The sequence below is a fragment of the Patagioenas fasciata genome, chromosome Z, assembly GCF_037038585.1.
Source record: "Patagioenas fasciata isolate bPatFas1 chromosome Z, bPatFas1.hap1, whole genome shotgun sequence".
NCBI classification, from domain to species: Eukaryota; Metazoa; Chordata; class Aves; order Columbiformes; family Columbidae; genus Patagioenas; species Patagioenas fasciata.
This window is the reverse complement of record NC_092560.1, coordinates 48,570,811-48,593,899: the sequence shown is the minus strand read 5'-3', so window position 1 is coordinate 48,593,899 and position 23,089 is coordinate 48,570,811. Positions and strand designations below refer to the sequence as shown.

The following is a 23,089-nucleotide window of genomic DNA, read 5'->3' as shown; positions in this document are numbered from 1 at the left end:
GGCCGCTGCCCTGGCTCCCAGACGGCGCTGGGACGTGGGGCTGCGGATTATTGCAGACTAAGCAGTCTGGCGCTGCAGCAGCGGGCGGGGGAAGGCGGGCGGGAGCGGGCAGGCAGGCAGGCAGGGGGAGTGTGTATGTGTAGGGAGGGGATGGGAGGGGTGGGGGGAGAGCTGGCAGCCAGCCAGCTACCATCAGAATTAGCTCATTGTTCCATACAACCAGCACTGGCAACCAAAATCCAGCCTGAGAGAGAGACTTTCCCCCAGCCACCCCCACCCCTTTTTCTTTTTTCTCCAAGGCTGCACTTTGGAAGAGGTGCAGTCATTCCTCCCCACACCCCCTACCCTCTCTCCACTCCCCCAACTATAAATTCCCTTCTGTAGCATGCTGCCCTTTTTAAATCCACATTTGTGTTTCAGATCATGTAGAAAGGACAGAAAGTGAGCAGGGAGCGGGGGCTTTTGTCTGTAAGTATATGCAATTCCAATCCACAGAATTTTATTATTTTTTTTTTTTAATTAATCCTCTCTCTCTCTCTCTCTCTCTTTGTTTCTTTTCATTTTCTTTTGTCCTTAGCTGGACTTTGCTGCAGCTTGCCTTTCCCCCTCTCGGTGCACATTTCCAAACAGGCTTTCTTAAAGAAGATGAGGAAACGTGCAGTATATGTATTTAACTCTTTGTCTTTATGCTTTACGGCTGGATTTCTAGGCTGGGGATTTTTCTGCACACATGCAAGGGGAGATGAGAAGTGGTTTACTAAAACTGTTTCCTTTTTTTTTTTTTTTTATTTTGCACTCCACAAACACCAAAATGCATTTTGAACTTAACGCATTTAGCTTTTTTAGCATGCATGTAAGGCTCTAGGATTGTTTTTTTGTCTCTTTTTTGTCCCTTGTAAAACGAATCTCCCTCTTCTCCGCCCTGACACTGGATTCCTCTCAGGCTGCTAGGGTTTATTTTTAGAAAGTAGTCATTCTTGCAACAGCCTTCTGCCTTTTTGCATGTGCAGCAGTTAAATTTTGGGTTGTTCTTTTGAGAAAACAAAACAAAACAAAACAAAGCCAAATATATTTTCATGAACATGTAGTTATGTGCTTTCTTTCAAACATTTCTGTGTACATTTATAGATATATTAGTTTGCAGTTTTAAATTCAAGATATATGTGTGTGTTTGTATGTAAACATCACTCATACCTGATTACATTTCATACATACACACTATAGGTAAGAAATATATAATCAATAGAAGAGAATTTTAGTTTTTCTCAGTAGATGAAAACTGATAAAGGAGCTATGCTACAAATTCAGTCAATTAAGAGAGTGGTAATCTAAGGTACCATTAAATGAGGTAGGACCTACTCTCATTTTTTTCTCTTTCCATTTAAAATAGGGGAGTGTGTGGAACCGAGAAATCTGGAGGTTATGTAATGCAGTGCCATTTCCAAAAATACCTGCTCTGTGGGCCATTACATTGTGGAAGCCTGACACTTATACTTGTTTCTTGATTGCAAAAGAACACACTTTATAGTATATCTGAGAACAATGGACTACCTTTACAGTAAGCATAGGGTGATGGGGTTTTGTCCTCTTCATTGATTTTTAGGTGTGTTAAAATTATGCATAGTGCTCTTCAGAGATATACCAAGTACTAAGAATAGCACAGGGTTCTGCAAATCCAGGTACCGGGGATTCCTTTGTCCTATATTTAAGCCTACAGACCACTGAAGTGCAGAGATGCATGACAGATAAGCGTCAATGTGGTTAGAATAATTTGCATGACTTTAATCTTAACCACTGAAGCTTATACTTGGTTCACCCACAGTTATGCTGGCAAAAAAAAAAAAACCTATTAAATATTGTGACAGTTGGAATTACCTTTTTTTTTTCATTTTTTATTTTTTAAATTGTTTACAGGTTATTCTCCTTGTGCTACTTCAGAGAAACTGCAATCCCAAGACTTAACAGAATCTAAAAATGGTAAGAATTAGTTGCTTTAGCAAAGAATTAAAAAAAAAAAAAAAAAAAAAACCTTCTTTCTCTATCCCCAATGTTTATTTATAACTATGACCTTTGTAAGACATACTTTTTGAGGCTGTGGGGATTTGGCATACAATGACTGATGTACTCTGAAAACCTTCGTATGTTTGATCTTTGATTTTCTTGCCTTTTTTTTTTAATAAAAATGTGAAATCCCTCTTTGTGCAGTAAGGTTTATTTAATTGAAACAAGAAGTGTTTAGGTTACTATGAAAAATACACATCATAACACATGCAGGAATACATGCAGACAAAACAATATCCAGTAATTTCAGCACCACCACCTTCCTCCCAAAAAGAAGAAATAGGTCATTGCACTTAGAAGTGAAACAGATTTAATGTTAAGTCTGTCAGGGAAGTTTGTAAGATGCAAGGTAAATTTTCTTGCTATTTGGTAATTCTTTCAGGTTAGCCTTTCTTTGTGGTACAAATCTGTTCCAGAAAAAAATCTCTAGGCCTCAGCCCAACTGAACTTACAGACACTTAGCTGAAATATAATTATTGAAAAATATTGAACAACGATCCATTTCCTTCAGTGATGTGTTTATATTTTTACTGATTTAAGCCCATTTGTTATATTCTGAGATACTACTGCTAACAAATACCTAATTTTAAAGATGAAACTTTATAAATCTAGGTATTGTCTAACTGTGGTATTCTCTGAGAAGGACTTTCTTTGTTTTTAATGAAAAAATACATAAAGTAGGCAAAATTAGTTTAGATGCTGTGTAGTCATATAGCATTCTTGATTGAAGATGCGGCTATTCTAGAAACATGTCTGAATACATGTACTGACATAAATGTGATATATTTTGGGTGCTACATGATAATATCATGGTCAAAATCTGTTAATTTGTATGAGGCAATAGCTTGTCTGAAGTAGCATTGCATAAGGTGTACATTAGGACAGAATATTTTCCAAAGTGTGAAGTTCTCAGGAACATAGTAAGATTGTGTTTAATTAATTGCATTAACTATATTATTCTTGTCTGGTTCTCTGGGTGTGTTTTTGATTTGTGGGAGGAGGGATGATCAAAAGATGTTTAAAATAAGCAAATATAAAATCTATTATAAAGGCTTTATTTCTTTTTGGCTCTTTGTTTTATATTATTCTTAGCTGCAAAAATAAACCTGCAAATTCTGGAGTTTTAGTCTATTCTAGAACCTACTTTCATTAAAGTGCCTTGCTCATCTATGTATAAATGAATAGTTGGGGGTGAGGAATTAAAAGAGAAATGATTCACTTAAACTGTGAATAGAAATCATGTTAAAATACCTTTTGTTCACAGAACTTTGGAATATTAGATAAGGCAACTGTTTTCCTACCAACACCAAGGTGACAATCAGCCCACATTTTTGGATGGTATACAGGCTGTTATGTGCATATATATTCCTATCTATGGAACAAAAGATTATTTTAAGTTTAGTTGGGCATAAAATAGCCACTGATTTTTACCAGCAGATGGTTCTATAAAACTAGTAAGGTTCCTGTAGTAGTCAATGAAACCAGTTTTGTAAAGCCAGTCTCTGGATCAGAACATAAAATGCAACTTTGGCTATCCAAATGCATAAAATAATAGGACTACCCACCTGTGTAGTCCTATTGTTTGTTTTGCATTTTAACATAAATAAAAGTATAATTTGGCTGGTTTTGCATTTTTGTTGTTACTAAAAGGCCCAATTCTAATTTTGTGATTGTTGATCAGAATTTCAATGTAAGAAAGACTAGGTTTTGCCCCAACTTGCAAGGTTTACTAAGATGTGATACTTGACAGAATTTCCTCTGCTACCACAACCCTTTTTTCCCCTTTCCATTTTCGGCACAGTAACACCAAATGTAATTTTAAGACAGACCACCGACACACTTTCCTTGCAGTAGTAGGTGTACTTTTCATTGGCATATTTCTGTTTCTTGCAAGTGTCTCCTTAGCCATTCTAATTTGCAGGAAAAAAGTCTTCTTTGCATCTCAACGCTTTCTACACTGGAACACATGATTGTATAAGGGCTTGCTTTGTTTTTGATGTAACAGCATATGCAAAGGGTCTATTCTGCTCTCACTGGTCAGTGAGAATTTAGCTGATGGATTTCACTAGGCTGAACTAAACCTTGAAAAATGGGGAAAAATGGCCTGCTTATTCCTCTGCTAAACTGAAAGTTCATTAATTCTTTAGCTAAGCTACAGTAAAATTAAGAGTGACTAGAATAAACTTGTTGAGTGAGAACAAATGAATTCTTGGTTTAACTTCATTTGCTTGCCTTCTTAGTTTCTTAATGTTCTTATTCCATAAAATGTTTCTTAAACTGCTTACAAGTAAAAGCAAATAACTTAGCAGCTTAGTTTTCAATATTACTTTTGTTTTTCCTAGACTTGGAATTATGATTTCCTCTAACCTGGTTAATTAATCTTTCTTGGAGCTGTGTAATAATAACATCATCAATAATTAAAAATAAATAGAAAATCAGAAGAGTGTACTTTCTATTCTTCTTACAGTTTTAACTCATGGATATTTTGAGTCATCTTATACAAGAACAGCTGCCATTTGAGGATCTGTCCTTACTTGTGTACATTTCCTTAAGTGACCCCCTAAAGGAAGAAAGAACCTTTTATGTTTGTTTGCAATGCACGAAGTCCTGAGGTGATTTAAATTGCTATTTTTATTTGAAAATCTTGAATTTCTGTATACCACCTTCATAGAAAATGCTGTATTTTAGTGCTTATTAAGGAAAAAAAGAAAAAGAAAAAAAAAATCATTGAAACAAAGGATCTTGTCAGAAGAGTAAGAGTACGAAAGTCTTAATTCCAGTTTTCAGTGACCTCAAAGAAGACTTTTAGCAAAACCAGGAAAGGTTTTTTTAATGGTAAATGTTTGTTTTTAAAAAGATCAAACAGTCATTTCAGAGACTTGAGAAAGTGGTCTGTTTGCTTCTGAAGCACTCAGGTGTGTCCTTTTCCCCTTCTCATCTTGCAGTTCATTTCTGGACTTCAGTTCTGAGAGTTTTCAGTGCAGGTCCTAAGGAATTTAAACTAATATAAAAGTGCATATCAGTAAAGAGATACATCCTTAACAATTTTATTTTGACTTACCTGAAGATAAACAAAATATATTCTGGAGCATCTCATTCATTTGTTTGTGTCTTACCGTGATTAGATGACTTTCTTCTTAAGCACTAGTGGTATGGAATCTCTAGTGTAGGTGGCATCTCAAAACAAAAAGGCCTTGGAAGGAGGTCATTTGGACTGAACACATTCTGTAGCATATCCTTACCTGAACTGGATCAGATTTGAGGTTTTTCTATTATTTGCATTCTCTGCATTTTATAGTCTCAGAGAAAAAAGAGAAAAATGAAATTATGGCCTTTCAGAAAACTATTGGGGAAGAAGCTTTTCTTCATTAAATCAGAAAGAAAGAAATGACAACTTGCATTTTGTTGAAGAGAAAAAATATCATCCCATTTTTTCTTTTTGCAGTTCATAGGGAAATGTGTAATATCATTTAAGTTAGGTAAAGGTACTTTTGAGGCAAAGCTTATATTTAAGATTTCATTCCAGTTTAGCCATTACAAGCCTTTTTCCAGTGAGCTATATGCTGATATCTTTACACATTCTGTAATTTTTTGTGTCTATAAAATGACTTCAACTTACTTGGAAAAACTGTTCATAACTTCAGGATTATCTGTTGAGAAGGAAGCCTGGGATTGGTCTGGCAAACGCAGGCTTTATTTTAAACTTTTATATGCTCTGAGGAATAAAAACAAAGCTACTAGGATGATACATAATGTCTAGCCTAATGCTGGATACACACTGGATGAATGCAGCTCCTGATCTGGCATGAGGAAACTCATGCATCTTAGTTGATTATTACCAAGTCTGGAACTTGAATTTCCTTTACAGTAGTTCAGAGCTGTATAGGAGATGTAGGACTATATCAGATCCTCTTCTTTTCATGGGCAGCCATGGGCAGAATTTGATCAAGAGCAGGAATTAAGAGGGATGAAAGCTAAACAATTTTGGCCATCTGAATGTCTATATTGTACTTTTCTACTATGTTTATGTATTGTGCATGAAGACGACATTGGATGCAGTTTGGTCAACACTACATGATTCCTGAAGACTTAGAGAGAATTAAAGGCTTTCCATCTTACAAAATAAGTAAGCAGAAGCACAAACCCACTTTTTGCAATACTTCTGCCATATCAGCTGTTCAACTGCAGAGAAAAGCCCACCTTTACTTGATTCTGGCCAGGAAAATTTAAAATGGGGTTTTTAAAAAAGTAATTTTTGTCCAAAGCTATGGATACTGTGCATATTATATGCACATGGAAAAACAAGAGCTCTGTGTATATATGTTTCTATCCAGTGACAAAACATGCATGCTTTGGGTGCTGAAATTTTGTGATTATGTAACAACATACCATCTGAACAGAACTGTGTTGACACATGGAGTTGGACCTTTACATACTCTTTTGTCCAGGACAAACCTTTACTGAACTTTTTTGCACAAAGTCTGAAATCTTGGAAAATCAAAACTAAGAATTAATATGCATCTTGTAATACTATAGTCATGACATTGATTTTTAAGTCACTGGGTCTAATACCCTCACCAACAATCTTTACTCTTTTTTTGCTGCCCCACACCTGATCCTTATGTGCAGGGCTAAAGAGAGGGACTGCATTTAATACCCATTGAACAACTTCATAATTCAGTTAGTATCATCAACTAGGACAGGATATTTTAATAAAAATATTTTAAAATATTTGTATTTTGGTTTTATTTCAAATTTTTCTTCACCTCATTAAACCATATTGGTTAAGGGTGCAATCTGGAAAGGTGCAAAAACGTTCTTTTCAAATATTTAATGTAGAATCATACTATGAATCATTGTTCAAGTCTTAGATGAAATTCCATTTAGGCTGCTGGTCTGGCAAATTCACTGTAGTGCTACTGAATGAATCCCTATGTAAATGTTCCTGGGAGGATTCCTGATGTTTTCTTCTGTAAATACTGCATTTAAAAAAATAAAAACCACCCTCAAAACTAGTAGTGTTTTCTCATCCTGCAGGAAGAAATGTTTCTGGATTCTTTTTTTAATACTAACCTTATTGTCTGTCCAATTGCATAGCATACCTGTGTAAGAAAAAGTTGAAAAAAGTTATAAGAAATACGGGTATTCTTAGTGAAGGTGATATAATGCTTGGTTTGCTATAAACTTTTTCAGAAAAAAACTCAAATTCTTGCAGCATTGATGTTTAGAAGGCATGCATTGGCATCATAGAGCTACTGAAGCTAAAGGGGAACAGATCTTCCTTCTTTGTTTTTACATTGCTATATCTGTGATAGATCTCCATCATGAAAGAGTATGAGTTTAAATAACTCTGTTCCTGCTGACAGAAGAAAATCCTGTGGAAATATTGGTAAATGTCCTTACCCTTAATTTCTCAGCTAATGAATTCCATAAAACAGCATATACAAATCCCAGAAATAGTACTTGGCAGGAAAGTTGTTTTCCTGTGTGTGTCCTCATTAGAGGAGTTCCAGAACCCATAGATATTTTATTAGTTTCAACCTACAGAACATATATGATAGTTTGAATTTTTGTATTTGACATAGCAGTTAAGCTACGTTAAATGATACTAGATGCTGGTAATATGGTGACTGCAGGTAAATGTACCATAATGCTTTCAAGCACCTGTTACGATATCATTAGCTGTGGTCATTACATCTCTTTTAGTGAGGTAAGTACTGACTGTACAATGTGGTTCTGTCTCCTATTTCCAAGAGATTACTGGGGCTTTTAATACTTGCCTGAAATATGCTGGTTGAACAAAAGGTTGGTATCTCATGAGGGAAAAGGCTTTCATGGCTAGGCTCTGCAGGAAAGCAGTCAGCAGGGGCAGTGAGCTTGCCAACACTTGAAGAACAACATCACTTGTTGGATTTATGGTCATTTTTCTGGTATGTGTGAGAAGTTTAAACAAAATTAAACAAAAACGAGAGCAGTTTTTGTCTAAAGCAGTGTATTAAGTCTTCCGTAAGTTATGGTATTCAAGCTATTAATTTAGAAAATTTATAGGGCATTAAAAAACAAAACATGTTCTGGGATTCAGCTCGGTCTATGCATTTTTTGTACCCCAAAATTGGAAGGGGGGAATTGGGAGAGCACACAGGAGAAGCATTATTCTGGGCTATCTCTGGTCTTATTCTTTCTTCAGGATTGCCCTACTGGCTGCTGTTATTGCTGGTCTTTCCCTTAAAAAAAAAACTCAAGCAAGGAGACAAGGCTAAATGGACATTTTGGACAGGCTGTGACCATGCTGCTTTTCTTCCTCCTCTGTTTCTCCCATAATTTTGCAGTGTTGCATGTGGAACTACTGAAGAACTTACCTGTGCAGCCTTTGGTCCTGAATTTTGCTGCCATGCTGAGTGTTCACCTGACTTAGTAACTCAGGACTTGTTTCTGGTCTTGTTCTGCAGTAACCATTAGATGTAGATACAAATGGTTACTAATTAAACTTTTTATTACCTTATTGCACTTGAGCAAATTACAAACTCATATGTAATTGACTGAAAACTCAAATAATATTTTAATTGTCTGGCTTGTTAACTGTTGGTTTTTTGTGCGTGCATATTAAGTAAAATAACAAAAGCTATCATTGTAGTACAGAGGCAAACAAAATGAAGTGAAAAAGGTGCTGGATTGCACTGGATTTTGAGCTTGGTTTTCTGGAGTAATGTTTTATGTTTTCAGAGTCCACACACTGAAATTTACTGGTGGAATAGTTCACAGCAATTTCCTTGGTTAATGAAACTTTCTGTATAATATATATTTATTTCTTCTTATTGTTTGGGAATAATTGCATTTCTTTTCCTTTCAAGGAGTGTGGTAGTCTGGTAAAGAGCATCTTTGTTAAATTCATTAATTCAGTCAGAAGTTAGATGAGCATTTATGACAGCATTCATGATGTACCGCTTGACATTTTTTCTCTTACTCTTCATATACATGGTAAATATTAACAAAGTTTTCAGTGGTTTTTGCATATTAATGAAGCAAAAAAGCAGCATGAGAGCAATTGCAGCACACAAGCTAGATTCATCCTGAGTAGTGCAGAAAAGTGCAAATTGATCTCTGTGCCTAAAATGTGCATTGCACTCAGGTGGTGCGGGAGGATTCTTCTCCAGGGAAAAAGAGTGTTGTCTATAGCTAGCCTCATTCAATCATGTATTGCAGAATACAGCTAAAGTTTCTGTTGAGGATTCAGGCCAGCTAAAGAATTTGGCAGAAGTGTGCTGTCTGTGCTCAAGCTATAATAGCTTGTGTTTTCCCCCTGCTCAACACCGTGCTCACACAGTTTTGGAGGCCAGTAGTCACGTAAGACACCTCTTGGTTAAAAGGGCCTGCTCGCAGTGCTTATTGTCTAGCAGCATCCTTTCCTGAGGCAAGGCTCTCTGCAGCAGTAGATCCCATTAGTCTTAAAAGCATGTTTTAGCAAATTTTGCGGAGCCATTTGGGTAATTTTCTTTTATATGTCATGGGTTTCTGTAAGTACATATATAAAAGATTGAACCTATATACTTTGGATGAGGGCAGGAATGAATTATTCCAAGAGGCTGATACAGATGGGACAAAATAGGAGACTACACAGGAGCAGACACTTGATTGTAAACTGGATAACAAAAGCTTTAAGAACTATGAAAGAAAAAATGAATGAAGATGGGCTTATATGAGAAGCTTTGTACTTAAAATCTAGAAAAACTACTTCCAAGGTCACTTTCTTATGTTGTGTAGGAAAGGAGCAGACTTCTGTGAAATTGACAGAAATTGAAGAAGTGAGGCACAAGGACTGCAAAAAAACTCTAATGAATAAACTTGCCAATTCATGTGCAGCATGGAGAGGGGGATGCAAGGAAGAGCATACTTGTCTCATTTAGGCTTTTTCATCTGTTATGTGGTTGTGAGTTTGAGTCATCAGATGGGAAGGAATAAAAAGCAGCAGTAATATCTTCCCCATGAAAAGGCAGAGCCATGAAAGGATGCTGATGCACACAAGTCAAAGGCAAGTTCAGATGTGCGGTTGTCCTGCTATGTTCTGCTGTTGTACTGCCATGTATTAATTCATACTGTAATGGCAAGTAAAGTCTTGCCAAAAATGTGGGCCACTTGGAGCAGTCCCAGCCAAGAGAATGATTGTGCAATTATTCATCAGTTCTCTTAAACTCTTTAGCTACCTTTATCTGCTGTGTGAAATTAACCAAGTTTAGTGATTGTGATTTCTTTTCCCCACTGATTTTTCAACGTTCATGGCACTGATAGAAAAACATGCTGCCTGACAGTATACTGAAAATGTGAAGAGAGTTTATTGGTGATAACTGTCTCTGTACCTTAACCCGAGGCTCAGACTTGTGATGCAGAGCCACACACACACACACAAAGGTGATCAAGTTCACAAAATTGGCAGACCTCACACCTGCTAAACCACATGTTCACACTGTTTTTAAATAATTAAGGTAATGTAATTAAGTTGCATTTTAACTTGGGCAAGTTGTGGTTTCTGATGTTTCAACAGGCAAAGCTTTCCTGCCTAGGCTGTTTCAATCAGCTTATCACAAGAGCAGCATCCCATTTGATCATGAGTACAGCTTCACAAATAAAACAAAGATTAATCAAAACTTAACTGACTCTGAAATAAGGAGTAATGATGAGCACTCTTGATGTAGCCCTGTCATCGCCCTCTCCACAAGGTTCAAAAGACAAGGCTGATTGAAAACAGAATGCCACCCAACTAAACTCTTGAGAAGCGGCAACCTTTCACCTGACAGTTGCTTTATGTATTAAATCCTGTGTGCTAGGTTTGGAACATGGTGGACATTAATATTACATGCTTTCATAATGTTCTCCTCATGGTGTTAAAAATAAACTGCTGCAGATGGGAACATTACCACTTGCACTGAAGTAAATGCATTGATCCTAGCACAAGCTTTCCTTCCAGTTCTGTTTAAAATATCTTTTTTTTTTTTTTTTTTTTTTAACAGAATTATTTATTTGGTATTCCAGTGGTGAAGTAAGATTTTCTGTTTATGCATCTGGATTGTGACGATGGGCTGTTGGTTACAAAGAGAACTTTTTAGTGCAGTGGGAGGCATTTGAGGGATTGAGAAGCACGTGATAGAATGTGCTGGGAAGAGTTGTTACAGCTCAAACCAGCTGGTAACTAAGAAACTTGAAAAAACCCCAACAACCTGCAAAGTTATAACTCTTTCATCTTAGCAGGCAACTATGTTATCATTTTTTGGAAAAGAAAGTGCATCACGACTCCATTTGTAAAGAAAATGTGGGAGACACTTTCAGTGATGCTGAGACCAGCCACAAAGGAAATAAACTGCAACTTTTCCTCTAGAAGCCTTAATACCATTGGTTTGTGTCATCGCAACAGAGAAATGGTGATGAAAAATCCGCAAACTAAAGAAATATTAATACAGAAATTACGAGCAGTGCTCCTTTCCAGCTATATGGCTCATCCCCAGGGGAGCACGGTAGAAGGATGATTGCTCTCTGTTCTGGGTTAGGTGCTGCAGGCACACAGCCCTCCATCCTCACAGCTGTGGAAGTGTAGTTTGAGTGTTGCGAAAGGGAACAGCCTACCCCTTCTCTTGATCATTTTACTACCCCGTTCCTTGGCATGTAGCCATCTGTGTCTGCTGTTGGACTGCTAATCCATACAGTAAAGCTGTTCCTCTTTTATTTTCCTTTTTTCTTTTTTTTTTTTTTTCTTTCTTCTAGGTAGGCTAGGGCAGAATTACTACAGATGGTCAACTTTTATTTGGAATTGGGAATTTCTAGAGTGCTTGTCATCATGTCCTTTTTGTTTTAAATTTTTCCCACACCAGAATTGGTTTATATGATAAAAAGGTTATCTGAAAGTTCTCAAAAGGTGGTTGCTGATGTACTCAGAGCAGTTGGTCTTCGCAAAGCTTACAGTTTGGGAATCCAGACTGTGGTTGAATTCAACTCCTCTAAGTCTTGAATGAGACTTGATGAACAGGAATTCAGTTGTAGTCCACATGAATAAATATTTTTTTTTTTAAATTAAAAGGGATATAAAAAGTAAGTGTGGAGGTTTTCTTGCTTTTTTCTTAACTATAAAAACCTTAACGGTAGTGTGCTCATTTTACTAAGTTTAGCATGCCTTAAATCCGTTTCTGTGTGGCTTTTTTTTTCCCTCTTGATAGATGTATCTGAAGGTTTGAAAGATGCTTTCAGTGAGTAGGAATGAAGAGTGGGTAGCACAAAATTAATTTTAGCATTTTAATATGACTGATACAGTAGACTTAGTCCAACTCCGTTGAAATTATTTTATGTATCTGTTTTAAAGCTGGGCAAAGGTTTGTGCTCCCCTACTATTGCTCTTAAAGAGGACATGGCTTAAAATGGAAGAATGCTGGTTAAAGAGAGCCTTTGCAACAACAACAACAAAAGTTTTTTTGTTTGTTGGACAGAGGAGAAAAAAAATGTACTCTAGCAGTCCATCTGGTTTGACAAAAAAAGTAGTAGTGAGTAGTTCTGGAGCCTGAGTACAGTAAGAGCCAGTAAATAGACTGGGCATTTATTTTCCTCCACCTTTGCTTTTTCTGATTGTTAATCTTAATTTTTATTATTTGTATATTTTCAAGAGAGGCTTAAGAGTTCAAAACATGTTCTTTATAGATCAGAAATCCCTATTTCAAATTGGTGGTGATGTTTCAGGCAGAATTGCTTGTTGTTGTAGAACACTGTGTCAGACAGCACTCCCCAGATCACTGGCTTTCTTTCTCCCTGACTTCTCAAAGCAGAAGTGAATGGTTTTGTGTATCACATGCTCTGCCAGGAAGGCAAACTTCCAAGGGTCGTAATGCTATTAGTCAGATGTTTAGGGATGATCCACTCTGATCATTCATGGATGAAGTAAACTCAATTTTTTTTCCTAATGGTTATCAAAAACTGAGGCTATCAGTTTGAGTCAGCTAATGATTCTTATGCCTTGTATAGATTTGCAGTAAGTTCAGTTTTCAGTCCATCCTAAAGTTTAGTAATCCTGTTCTGAATCCTGATACTTTGGTTATTTAAGCCAAGCCTGTGCTTGCATAGTAGTCACAGAGGAAGTACTAAGAAATGAAAATATGGTGTGTATCAATGGAAGCATTTATTTAGAAGTGTTTGCTTCTGCTAACAGCTGGAATGTTGTGAGCCTTATGCCCTACTCTGTAATGAACATTGCTTTGCACTTTTTCTCTCTCTATAGCTCAACTTGCAACATTATTATCAGTTGTTTTGAGCTGATGTAATCGACAAAAAGGTTCTTGCTGTGTGTTTTAACACCCTCGTTGTCAGTGTATTTGAACATCTAAGCAGTTTCTGCATGTTATAAAGCATGTAGTGTGGTAAGTTGTCATAGTTGTCCCTTTTTTTTTTTTTTTTTCTTTTATTCTCCCAGTAGATTGTAGTCAGTCCTATGTGGACTTTTCTATACCAGCATCTTTTTTTTCCATTCCAGAATCTTCTTCCAGTTAGCCAGGATCCAAACCACGATTCCCCAGCCTTTCAGCATTGCTCACAAGACAGATAATTACAGTCTTTTGGCTGCCCATTCAGGACTTTGGTAGTTGTAGCAGAATAGCTACTGAATGTAGAGTAGGTCTACATTATTATAATCTACCAATACTGGCCACAGTAGTTGGTTTTGAAAAGATATTAAGAAAATAGGACATTACTGATTTTTTTTCTCCACATAAAATTACTGTGAAAGATTGCTGGGGGATTGTGTATGGGTGTTTTTTGTGATGGTGGTGGTGGATTTTGGGGTTTTTGTTTGTTTTTTACTGTGGAGCATAGTTATGGATATTTTTTACAATTTACACCTTTATCCTCCTGCCTCATTCCCAAAATCCACCCTGAAACTCCAGTCCCTCTAATTTTTTATGAATTTAAGTTGAGGATCCTTTCTTTGTCATTTAATTGCAGGTGCTTATTTTATTCCTATTAATTTCTTAAGAGAAATGACAAGGCCCATAGGCTAACCTGAATATATCTCACACTATATGAAAAATATAGAAGCTCATATTCATCATAATGAATAGTACTGTATTCTGATGTTAATCCCTTGCTCCTGTAGGAAAAAAAAAATATTTTTGTACACTTTGCTGGTTTGAGCACTCGTGTCTTGTTGTAGAGCTGAACTGCTATGACTGTTCCCCACCATGAGTTTTCATACAAAGAATATGACTACACAATAAAATCAAGGCACAGTTGTAGGATGGGTAGTAAGTGATTAAAAATAGCAATAGGAGAGCTCAACGGTTACTTGTTATCTTTCATTCAACTGTCTCAATTATTCAATGTGAGCATTAACTGATAAATTCAGAGTGTCCTGCCCTGTGTATTAGTTATTTTCTGTCAGCCATACCCAGACATTTTAATTGGCTTGTCTGAGATCATACAGTAATCTAAAATACAGGATGAAACCTGATGCTTTAATAGGTAGAAAGCACTGTAGTTTGTACTGTGGAAAATCATGGCAAAGTGTATCAGAGCAGCCACTGCCCCAGGATCTGTGTTTTAAATTTCCCTCCTCTGCCACCTGCTTTGTAGTAGAGTTCAGGATTATCTCTTGGAAGATGATTTAGTAATCTTCTGATGATTTCTCCAAGCTACATCTAGTCCAGTTGTCGCAACTCATAGGCAACATGCAACTCCACAGAAAGGAAAACATTCCTCAGGTTTTCATATAAATACAATAGTAAGCAGGTGAGTAAAGCTGGTCCAATAGGAGTTTAAGTGACAAGGCAACTTTTGATTCCCAAAGTGCAAACAAGTTTGAATGGTGTAATTTATAATGCGTAGCTCAAAACATTTACAGTTTGACATTCAGGCATTGTGCAGAAAGAGTTCAATTCATAAAACCCTAAAGGCCCAGGAGGCAGACCCAACAGAAGAACAAATTTAAGATCTTCAGTGTGTTGTGCAACTTGTACTTGACTACTTCAGTGTTAAATGAGAGCAAGATGAAGAAATGCTCTGATCTTCATCCTGAATTTGAGAAACTGAAGCACAGGAGGTTTCCAGCTCAGATTCAGTGTAACTGAGGTATATTAACCTGGCATTTATTCACTCTAGCTTCACACTGTAGTCAGTGTCTGCCTTTGGACCTCACCAATTTTCCATAGTAAAATTTTCCTATAGCAGTCATAGGCCAGTACCCTAACTATTAAGTCCTGCTGCTAGGTGTTTTATTGTATGTCTTTTATAATGTGCTGAAATTCCTTTACTATCTAAAATACAGGGTGCTAACTCAGAATTATAGCTGTGTAAATGATCTTAGAAAGTAGTAAGTTCTAGTTCACAGTTGCTTGTGAAGGGATTATCAAAGATGTGTTGCCCTTCTCTCCTGCAGTCATCAACAAAGGTAATAATCTTCATTAAATGGTCTTTCATTGGTGACTTCTGGCAGAAGAGAATGACCGTGTGGTCTCACAATATTGTCAGTAAGTTTATTAGTAAGGACATCCTCTTATACATGATTTCTTCAAGAAATTTAAAAAAAAAATCCATCCTACGCTCTTTTAAAAAAAGCCTGTTGAATGCTGATTGCCATAAACAATATAGTTGAAATACTCTAGGGACAGATCTTGTTGTCATGGGTACTCAAAAATAAGTACTGAGCATAAAATGCAGCTGGGTCTCTCAGCCAAGCTCAGCTGACATACTCTTCGTTTTAGTAATGCAGTCTGTCACATGAACACCATTTGATTGCATTTAATGAATCTCTCTTTGTTAGTAAGAAATTGTATATATTTATGTCACTACAGGTTTATCAACGGAGGTTAATGATTTGGGTAAGCCAGAAAATCTTTCCAACCAGCCGAGGGGATGGGGGATTTCCAAAGGTAAAGTTACTTATATAACTTTTATCATCTAATTAGCTTACTAAGATGAAAGTTTTCAAAAAAATAAACAAACAAAACCAAACACTGTAAGTTCAAGGGATTTCGTTTTGTGACTGCTTCAAGAGAGCAGCCAGCTCTCATGATTTCATCACATGGTCTCATGGTATTCTGTTTTTCTTAAAGCCTTGGCTTCTTGAGCCAGGCAGTTAACTTAGGATTTCAACCTTCATTTTAAAATGATGTTTTTAGTCTTCAGGCTTGCAGAAAACATGGACTCTTGCTGGCTACATACCAGAAAGAAAACACATGAATTTTCAAGAGCTCATATTTCTTAAGCCTGTTGTATGATTTTACAAACTTGACATGCTTGATTTTGGCAAGTCTGTCTTAACAATGCAGATAAGAAAGTCAGTGATAATGCAGGAGGAGGAAGGAGGTGGTGTTGTTTTTGTTTTTCTGTTGTTAAGTTTTCTGCTTGTGCTTTACCTGTCTCGAGTAACAAGCATACAAAGCATGTCAGTTTTCATCTGAGTTTGACAATAAGTACTCCAACATAAATGCAGAAGTTGTGGCTCATCAGACAAGATTCATAAGGTTTTGTTCTGCTACCGTTGCTGGTTTCATAAATGTGAAACTAGATATGAAATTTGAGTAGGCAAATACAACAGTTACTCAGAACCACAGAATGTACATATTTTATTTCCATATTACCTTTCATGACTGACTCAAAATCTGTGGAAAAAAAAAATGGCAGGTTGGTAAAGGAGAGAACTTGTGGAAAAATGTTTTGATTATTTCAATTATTATCTAGACTCCAGCTACTTGTTAACAAAACTCTGCTATTCCATCTGGATGACATTATATTTTCCACACCTTATAAAGGAACTTGTAAAATTTAGAGCTGGGCTATTTGCAGTCTGCTGTTTGCAGACTCATGTGCCAGCATGCCAATCTTTAAATTAACATATATGGTAGTACTACCATTCTTAACATTCAAAGCATTTCAAAAGTTCAGCTGAGTAGGTTGACAGCAATGCCAGATAACAATGAATGTGCTGTACGTGGTCATACTTACATTAAATGAATTTGCTAATTTTATGAATCAGCTGTATGTTAACTACATGATTTTTGTTCAAAATTTTAAGCCAATAGCTTTTAGTGAGTTGTCATTCATCATTAAGCAGAGTTGCTTCTGAAACAGAGGGATCAAGCTGTGAACTCTTGCAGCATAGTTAGTAACAATGGTGCATTATATTTGATTTATGAATACCCATGGTTTTATGCCATATATAAATTTTAAAAGTTTATCAAAAGGGATAACTGTTTCTCAACTAGTAAAAAATATTATATTTCTTTTCTTTTAAAGTGATTGGACTCCTGCTTTTTAAATATGATGGATTTTTTCCTAGCATTTTTGTAATTTTTCAAAAGCTGTTTGACATGTGCTATCAAGCACCAGTTTTTAGAACTAGATTTTAAATTTTATTTTACAATTGATCTTCAAAACAACTTGAATATTAGCTGCACACAAACTAGATTCCAGCAGAGCATCAGCCTTAACAGAAACTGGGTGTCTTTGGAATTGAATTTTTTTCATCCGTCTTATAAAACTAAGTTGGTGAATAAGAGAGCAGAAAGTGCTCAGTCTTTCAGCTCAGCTGTTTTGTATACTCGGTGCTAAACAGCTTAAACTACTGAAAGAGTAAAGTAAAATCAATAGAAATTTTTAAAACTATTTCACATAAAAGTGCTTGTTTGTTTGTTTTCATGTAACCAACAAATGTAAAAGGATACATTTCTTAAAGACAATTTATTTCCAGACCTGGAAGGGTCATATGGAACTTTTTATCTTATGATTGTATGGCAGAATTTCAGGATGAGATTGTTTTCACAGCTGAAAAGGAACTGCCCAACACAATGCTTTTGGAAATTTGCCCAGACCTTTGGTCTGTGTAGTGCGCCTGTTCGCATGTGTAAGTTTCTAGTTTTCCTCTCATATCCTGTAATGATACACAAGTATCAAATTCAGTCAAAAAAAAAAAGCAAAAATATTATCATGAGGATGGAATTTTCTAGAGTCCTGTGGGGAAACATATTTGTGCAGCCGCTAAAATGTAAATGTTATTTTTTTGTTCTGAAATGGTCTTTTGCAAAATCCCCTGTTTGGCTCTGGCAAAGGTAAAGCATATTTCTAAACCTTCCCCTGGCTTGCAGAGCCCTTCTGCATATGTGCTGATCGAAGTCTGCTCAGTTTCTCCATTTCTGATGCCCTGAAGGAAGAGGCATCATTTGCCCCTAGAAATGGATTTTACTCTGTGTTCAGCCAGAAAACTGCTCCTGGCTGTACGCAGTGCAGAACCCTGTGGGAAGTTCATCTACCTGAAAGCAGAAGTTATCCTGTAAACTGATAAAGACAGTGGGACAGCCATGGGGTGGCTTCATTCCTAGCACAGGTAAATGTAGCAGATATGGGTATTCCAGCGAAAATTATAGCTTTGAGGAACCAGGAAAGAAAAATTGCTGAAAACTGCACTTCCATGGTAGTTGTGAGACTGCTAGGTGTTTAATTCCTAATTCAGAAATTCACAACTCTCAGATCAGAAAAATTGAACTTGGAGAACTTCAATTTCTTAAACAAACTAAAAGCAATCTGCTTATATGACAAACATGTACTAAGCAATAAAAGCAATAAAATAATTCTGATCTCTTAAACACATAACCCACAGTGTTAAAGTCCCATAGTGGCTTAGCATCAACAAAATACTTCAAGGATGTGCTTAGCCTCTAGGCTTCCTTCTGAGGCTTAAACTGAATCAGAAATTTAAATAATTTGCTGAATAGGCATAGACTTCAGCCAGTGAATGTTTAAGTGTGGTTAACAAAAACCTACCGGAGACAGCTGGCTGATATGGCACACTGTCTCCTCACTTGTCCAGAGACAAGTAACACACTACATTGTCTTTGAGTGCTCTTTTCAATGACTACTATAGGAAAGTCACTTAATGGTGCATACTAGCTGCTTAAGCTGCAAGGTGTTTAAAAGATGAGAGGTCCAAGCTGTAAAAGGTTCTCTTAACAATAAGATGATATTTTATAACTAAGATGTGCTTTTATGTTGAAGGCCAAGTGCAGCCATAAAATGCAGCTTGAGGGTCTAAAAAGGCAAGCAAACAACTTTATTGGTAGACAATACCATTAACGTCAGTTTTCTGATTACCCAAGTTGGTAGCGAGTTGTACATTCAAAAGGCCTCGGTGCCATCTCTCAATTTGTGGCCATGAATTTTGCATTCATGACACCGTGTCTATCTTCTGTGCTTCAGATGTGTAAAATAGGTAATCGCTCATTTTCAGCCATATTCGTATTCTAAAACTACTGCACACAAAGCACCTGCAGGTACAGTTTTAGACCTGAGCTGTCCCAGCCATTATGAAGGGCACCTTGGTTTGGTAGAAGTGAGAAAAATAATTTTGAGGAATAGTGTAAGGATGTACAACTGGTGGTGAGCTGCAGAAAGTGTTGTCACTCTATTGCTTCTTCTGTAACTTTGCTGGGGTGGTTGGGGCCACCCCAGGTGTAGCAAAGGTCCAAATTCCCCAGTTCAGCAGGGGAGGATGGTTGGTGACTCAAGACTTGCATTTCGGCTGCTAGGACACACTTGTCCATCCCCAGTTGATATTTTCCTCAGATGCTGAAAGTCTTACCTGTTTTTAAACAATCCTTTCCTCTCTGTGGAATTACTATTTACTGTATCGATTCAGCCATGGTTAGTAGGCATTTACTTCTGAGCTCAAGCTAGAGAATTATGGAAACCTTAGGACAGGAAAAGGGAGGACCCTGCCAAATGGAGTTCACAAAGCACAGCTAATACTGTTTTTTTTTTTTTCTCTCCACAGGGAAGTCTCCCCATTTCAAAGGAAATAAATCGTAAGAAGGAAAGTGAGGCAGGAGGGGCATGCCTGGTTCCAGTAAATGGCTATGGACACCATTTCACCAAAATTGATTACCTCTACTATTTTTAATCATAATTTCTCCATTTGTATTACATATGGTGTATGGGTTTGATGAGGTCATGGTGTCATATATCGGGAATTGTTTCTGTGTAAATCATCAAGTGTAAGAAGAAACTATGGGACTCTGAGCCTTGCTTTAGAGAATAACAGTGGACAAACGTGTACCATAAAAAATAGTTTTTAACATTGTGACTCAAGCGAAAGCTCTCAGAATTTCACACTGTGAATCCATGTTTACAAACATTACAGGTGGGCCTTCAGGCCTAGTTCTACCACAGCAATGTCTTCCACTACTCAAACTCCACTGCTCACACACAACCGGTAAATTGCTCTCTCCATTTCCACCATCCCAAACTGCTTCTTGCAGAGGCTGAGAGTCCCCCCTTTATTTTTCATTTAGATGTAACAAACCTAGTACTTTATTTTCATCGATTGTCTGTATATCTCTATATTTTATCCATGTACTCTTTTGATGTATAGAAGTAGTATGAAACTCATGGTTTCCTTGTGGTAAGTGATTGTGATGCTGCCACGGGATTTGAGACACTGATGAATGGTGCTATTTTGGACTTTAAATATGCTCCTTGGCAAGGTAGCTCTGATGGAGTTATTTTTTATTTCCATATTCTGAGAAGGTGTTGGTACTTTGTTTTTCTGAATGTTGTTCTTTAGACTGGACTGACTTGTTTACTTGTGTCTTCAGTGTGGCTTTCTTATTCAGTGCTGTAGGTGAGTAATTACTTATAGTGTACAAGTGAGGAACTGATTCCCTATCAGGGTCCACTCACAAACATACAGTTATAGTGGGAGCAATCACGAAACTGTAATTTATGTAAAATCTCCTTTCTGACTCCTATCCACCTAATGGAGAAAAGCGAGCAATAACTTTCCACCAACCTCTCAAAATCTCTTTTGATTTTTGCCTTTAAAAAAAAAAAAAAAAAAAGCCTTTTTTTAAAGAAGGGACAAGCTGTAATGCCCTCTTTAAAACCATAAAATAGGGGATATAGTAAGAAAAACACAGCAAATTTCTGGGAGAAGTCCTAAAGGGGAAGAGTACATTTCCACAGTACTGTCAACATGTGGACTTTACATTTTTGTTCTTGCTCCCAGACTACTATCAATACAAAACAACGCAAAACACAAAACTAAACAGTATCATCTACTCATGGAGTGTTGTTGTGTTAGACACAGTCTGAAAGCCCACCTTGATTTTTTATATAACTGTCTTTTAGCTCTTCCTTTTACAGGGCAGGCCTTGTTCTGAACTATATTAGCTTCTGACTGTTAAATACCAATGCATGCACTGCACTTCCTACATTTCCTTCCTTTCCCCACCTTCTGTATCCCTTTTCTTGTACCTTTTATTTTCCAATAGATTAGATATGTCTACTGTGCTGTATATAGGGCAAGAAGTAATATTCAGCAGTTGTGGCATTTATGTATAGTTGCAGTTGTGTACTGCTGAAAATGCAGGCTTTTGTAACAATGTGATCTTTAATAATGCACTACAAGTACCCAATGTATTTTAGCTATTTTAGTAGGATTTGTTCAATAAACATGCAAGCTCTAAGGATAGCCATGGTGTCTCTGTTTCCTCATTACAATTAGGGGAGGGCTCAATTTCTGTTTGTTTGCACCTGTTCGTTATGTGATTTCTGAGGTGGATGTTTTTTTTCAGGAATACCTGGTGAAGCAAAAGGTGATTCCTTTTGTTGTATGCTAAACAATAGCTATTAAGATAAACTAAATGCCAGACCTGGATCTGGGAAATTATAGCAGCTGGACAATGGTAGTCATGTACTTCACTTTCAAGACTGCTGAATGGCTGGGTCAGATGTGACACATGATACCATTTTTAGTAATCCCAGGAGGAGACTCTGGAGCTGTGCAGTGTAAATACAATATATTTAATTTTCCACCTCCAATAAACTGAATTAAAAGGCTCTTTTCCTAGCGTGTGTAATATAGTTTAAAAGAATGTTTACATAGTTCTCTCTTTAAAAAAAACGAAAACAAAACAACAAAATAAAACAAACAAACAAACAAACAAACAAACAAACTTCTATTTATGGAAAAAGTAATATCTGCATTTGTAAGTTTTAGAACATGTATTGACCTAGAGAGGTGGTAGTAGGGCATGGATGGGGAACAGAGAGAGGAAGTTGGTGCTCCTCAGGTTGGTGAGGGGGCTTTCTGTAGCTGGAAAATCGATTAAAACAATTGAGAAAAGAAAAAAAAAAAAGCAGTGCATGCGTCTCACAGTTAATGCAGTACAGCATGATGGGCTGCCTTTTAAAATCCCTCATTAAATAATTACTTGTGCAATAGAAAGGCTAGTAATAGTATTTTTAAAGCTTTGTGGTCAGTAAATTGATTCAGGAAATGTTGGTTCTAACTGCACACCTGGTAATAATGTATCATGGAGGATCTGGTGAATCGATCTTTATCCCTGAGCAAATCAAACAAGAAAAAGAAGATTAATTCTCCAAAATAGGAATAATAATGGATACCTGTTGTTCACAAACCATTTTATGTTATGCAGATAAAATAATAAATTAGGAGCTAGCTACTGTTATCACCAAGCACCACATTTTAAAAGAAAAATAGGGCAGAACAACATGTGTTATCAATCTCATTCTAGTACTAAAAGAACTGTATTGTTAATTACCAATTGAAGAAAACATCAACCATTACACTTTGCAGTTTACGCCACCAACAACATCCTGAGGAAGTGGGTTAAAAAAAATTATCAATATTTATAAGTTGATTCAGTGGGAAGTTAGCTAAATTCTGCCTGCATGTGGGTAAAACCTATGCAAAAGAACGGTAGCAGTTTAAAAATAATATTACTTTAATGCCAGGCTCCAATTAAATATGCTGCAATTAAATTTCCACTATTAAAGCTGTACTACCGTATCACAAAATAAATAAATCAGATTTGAATACAATGCAAATGACTCCAGCTCTGTCTCAACAGCATCATGTTCCTGTCAGGGGAAAAAAAATAACCTGGAGTAAGCAAGCCAAGTGAGGTAATAGTTCAGCACTACTCAGCATTGGCAGGGCTACAGCTGGAATAAGACATCCTACTTTGGCACCCCAGCTCAGAGAAGATGGGTG

The 23,089-nt window shown here is 36.7% G+C and overlaps 1 protein-coding gene across 1 annotated transcript; it reads left to right on the top strand.

Moving 5' to 3' along the window:
* Positions 1-206: 206 nt before the first annotated feature.
* NREP (neuronal regeneration related protein) lies at positions 207-21,544 on the top strand. Its single transcript, XM_065861004.2, has 5 exons — positions 207-316; positions 421-468; positions 1,915-1,977; positions 15,876-15,953; positions 19,850-21,544. The coding sequence occupies exons 3-5, from the start codon at positions 1,975-1,977 to the stop codon at positions 19,973-19,975; spliced, it is 207 nt and encodes a 68-aa protein (XP_065717076.1). The 5' UTR covers positions 207-316; positions 421-468; positions 1,915-1,974; the 3' UTR covers positions 19,976-21,544.
* The last annotated feature ends 1,545 nt before the right edge of the window (positions 21,545-23,089 follow it).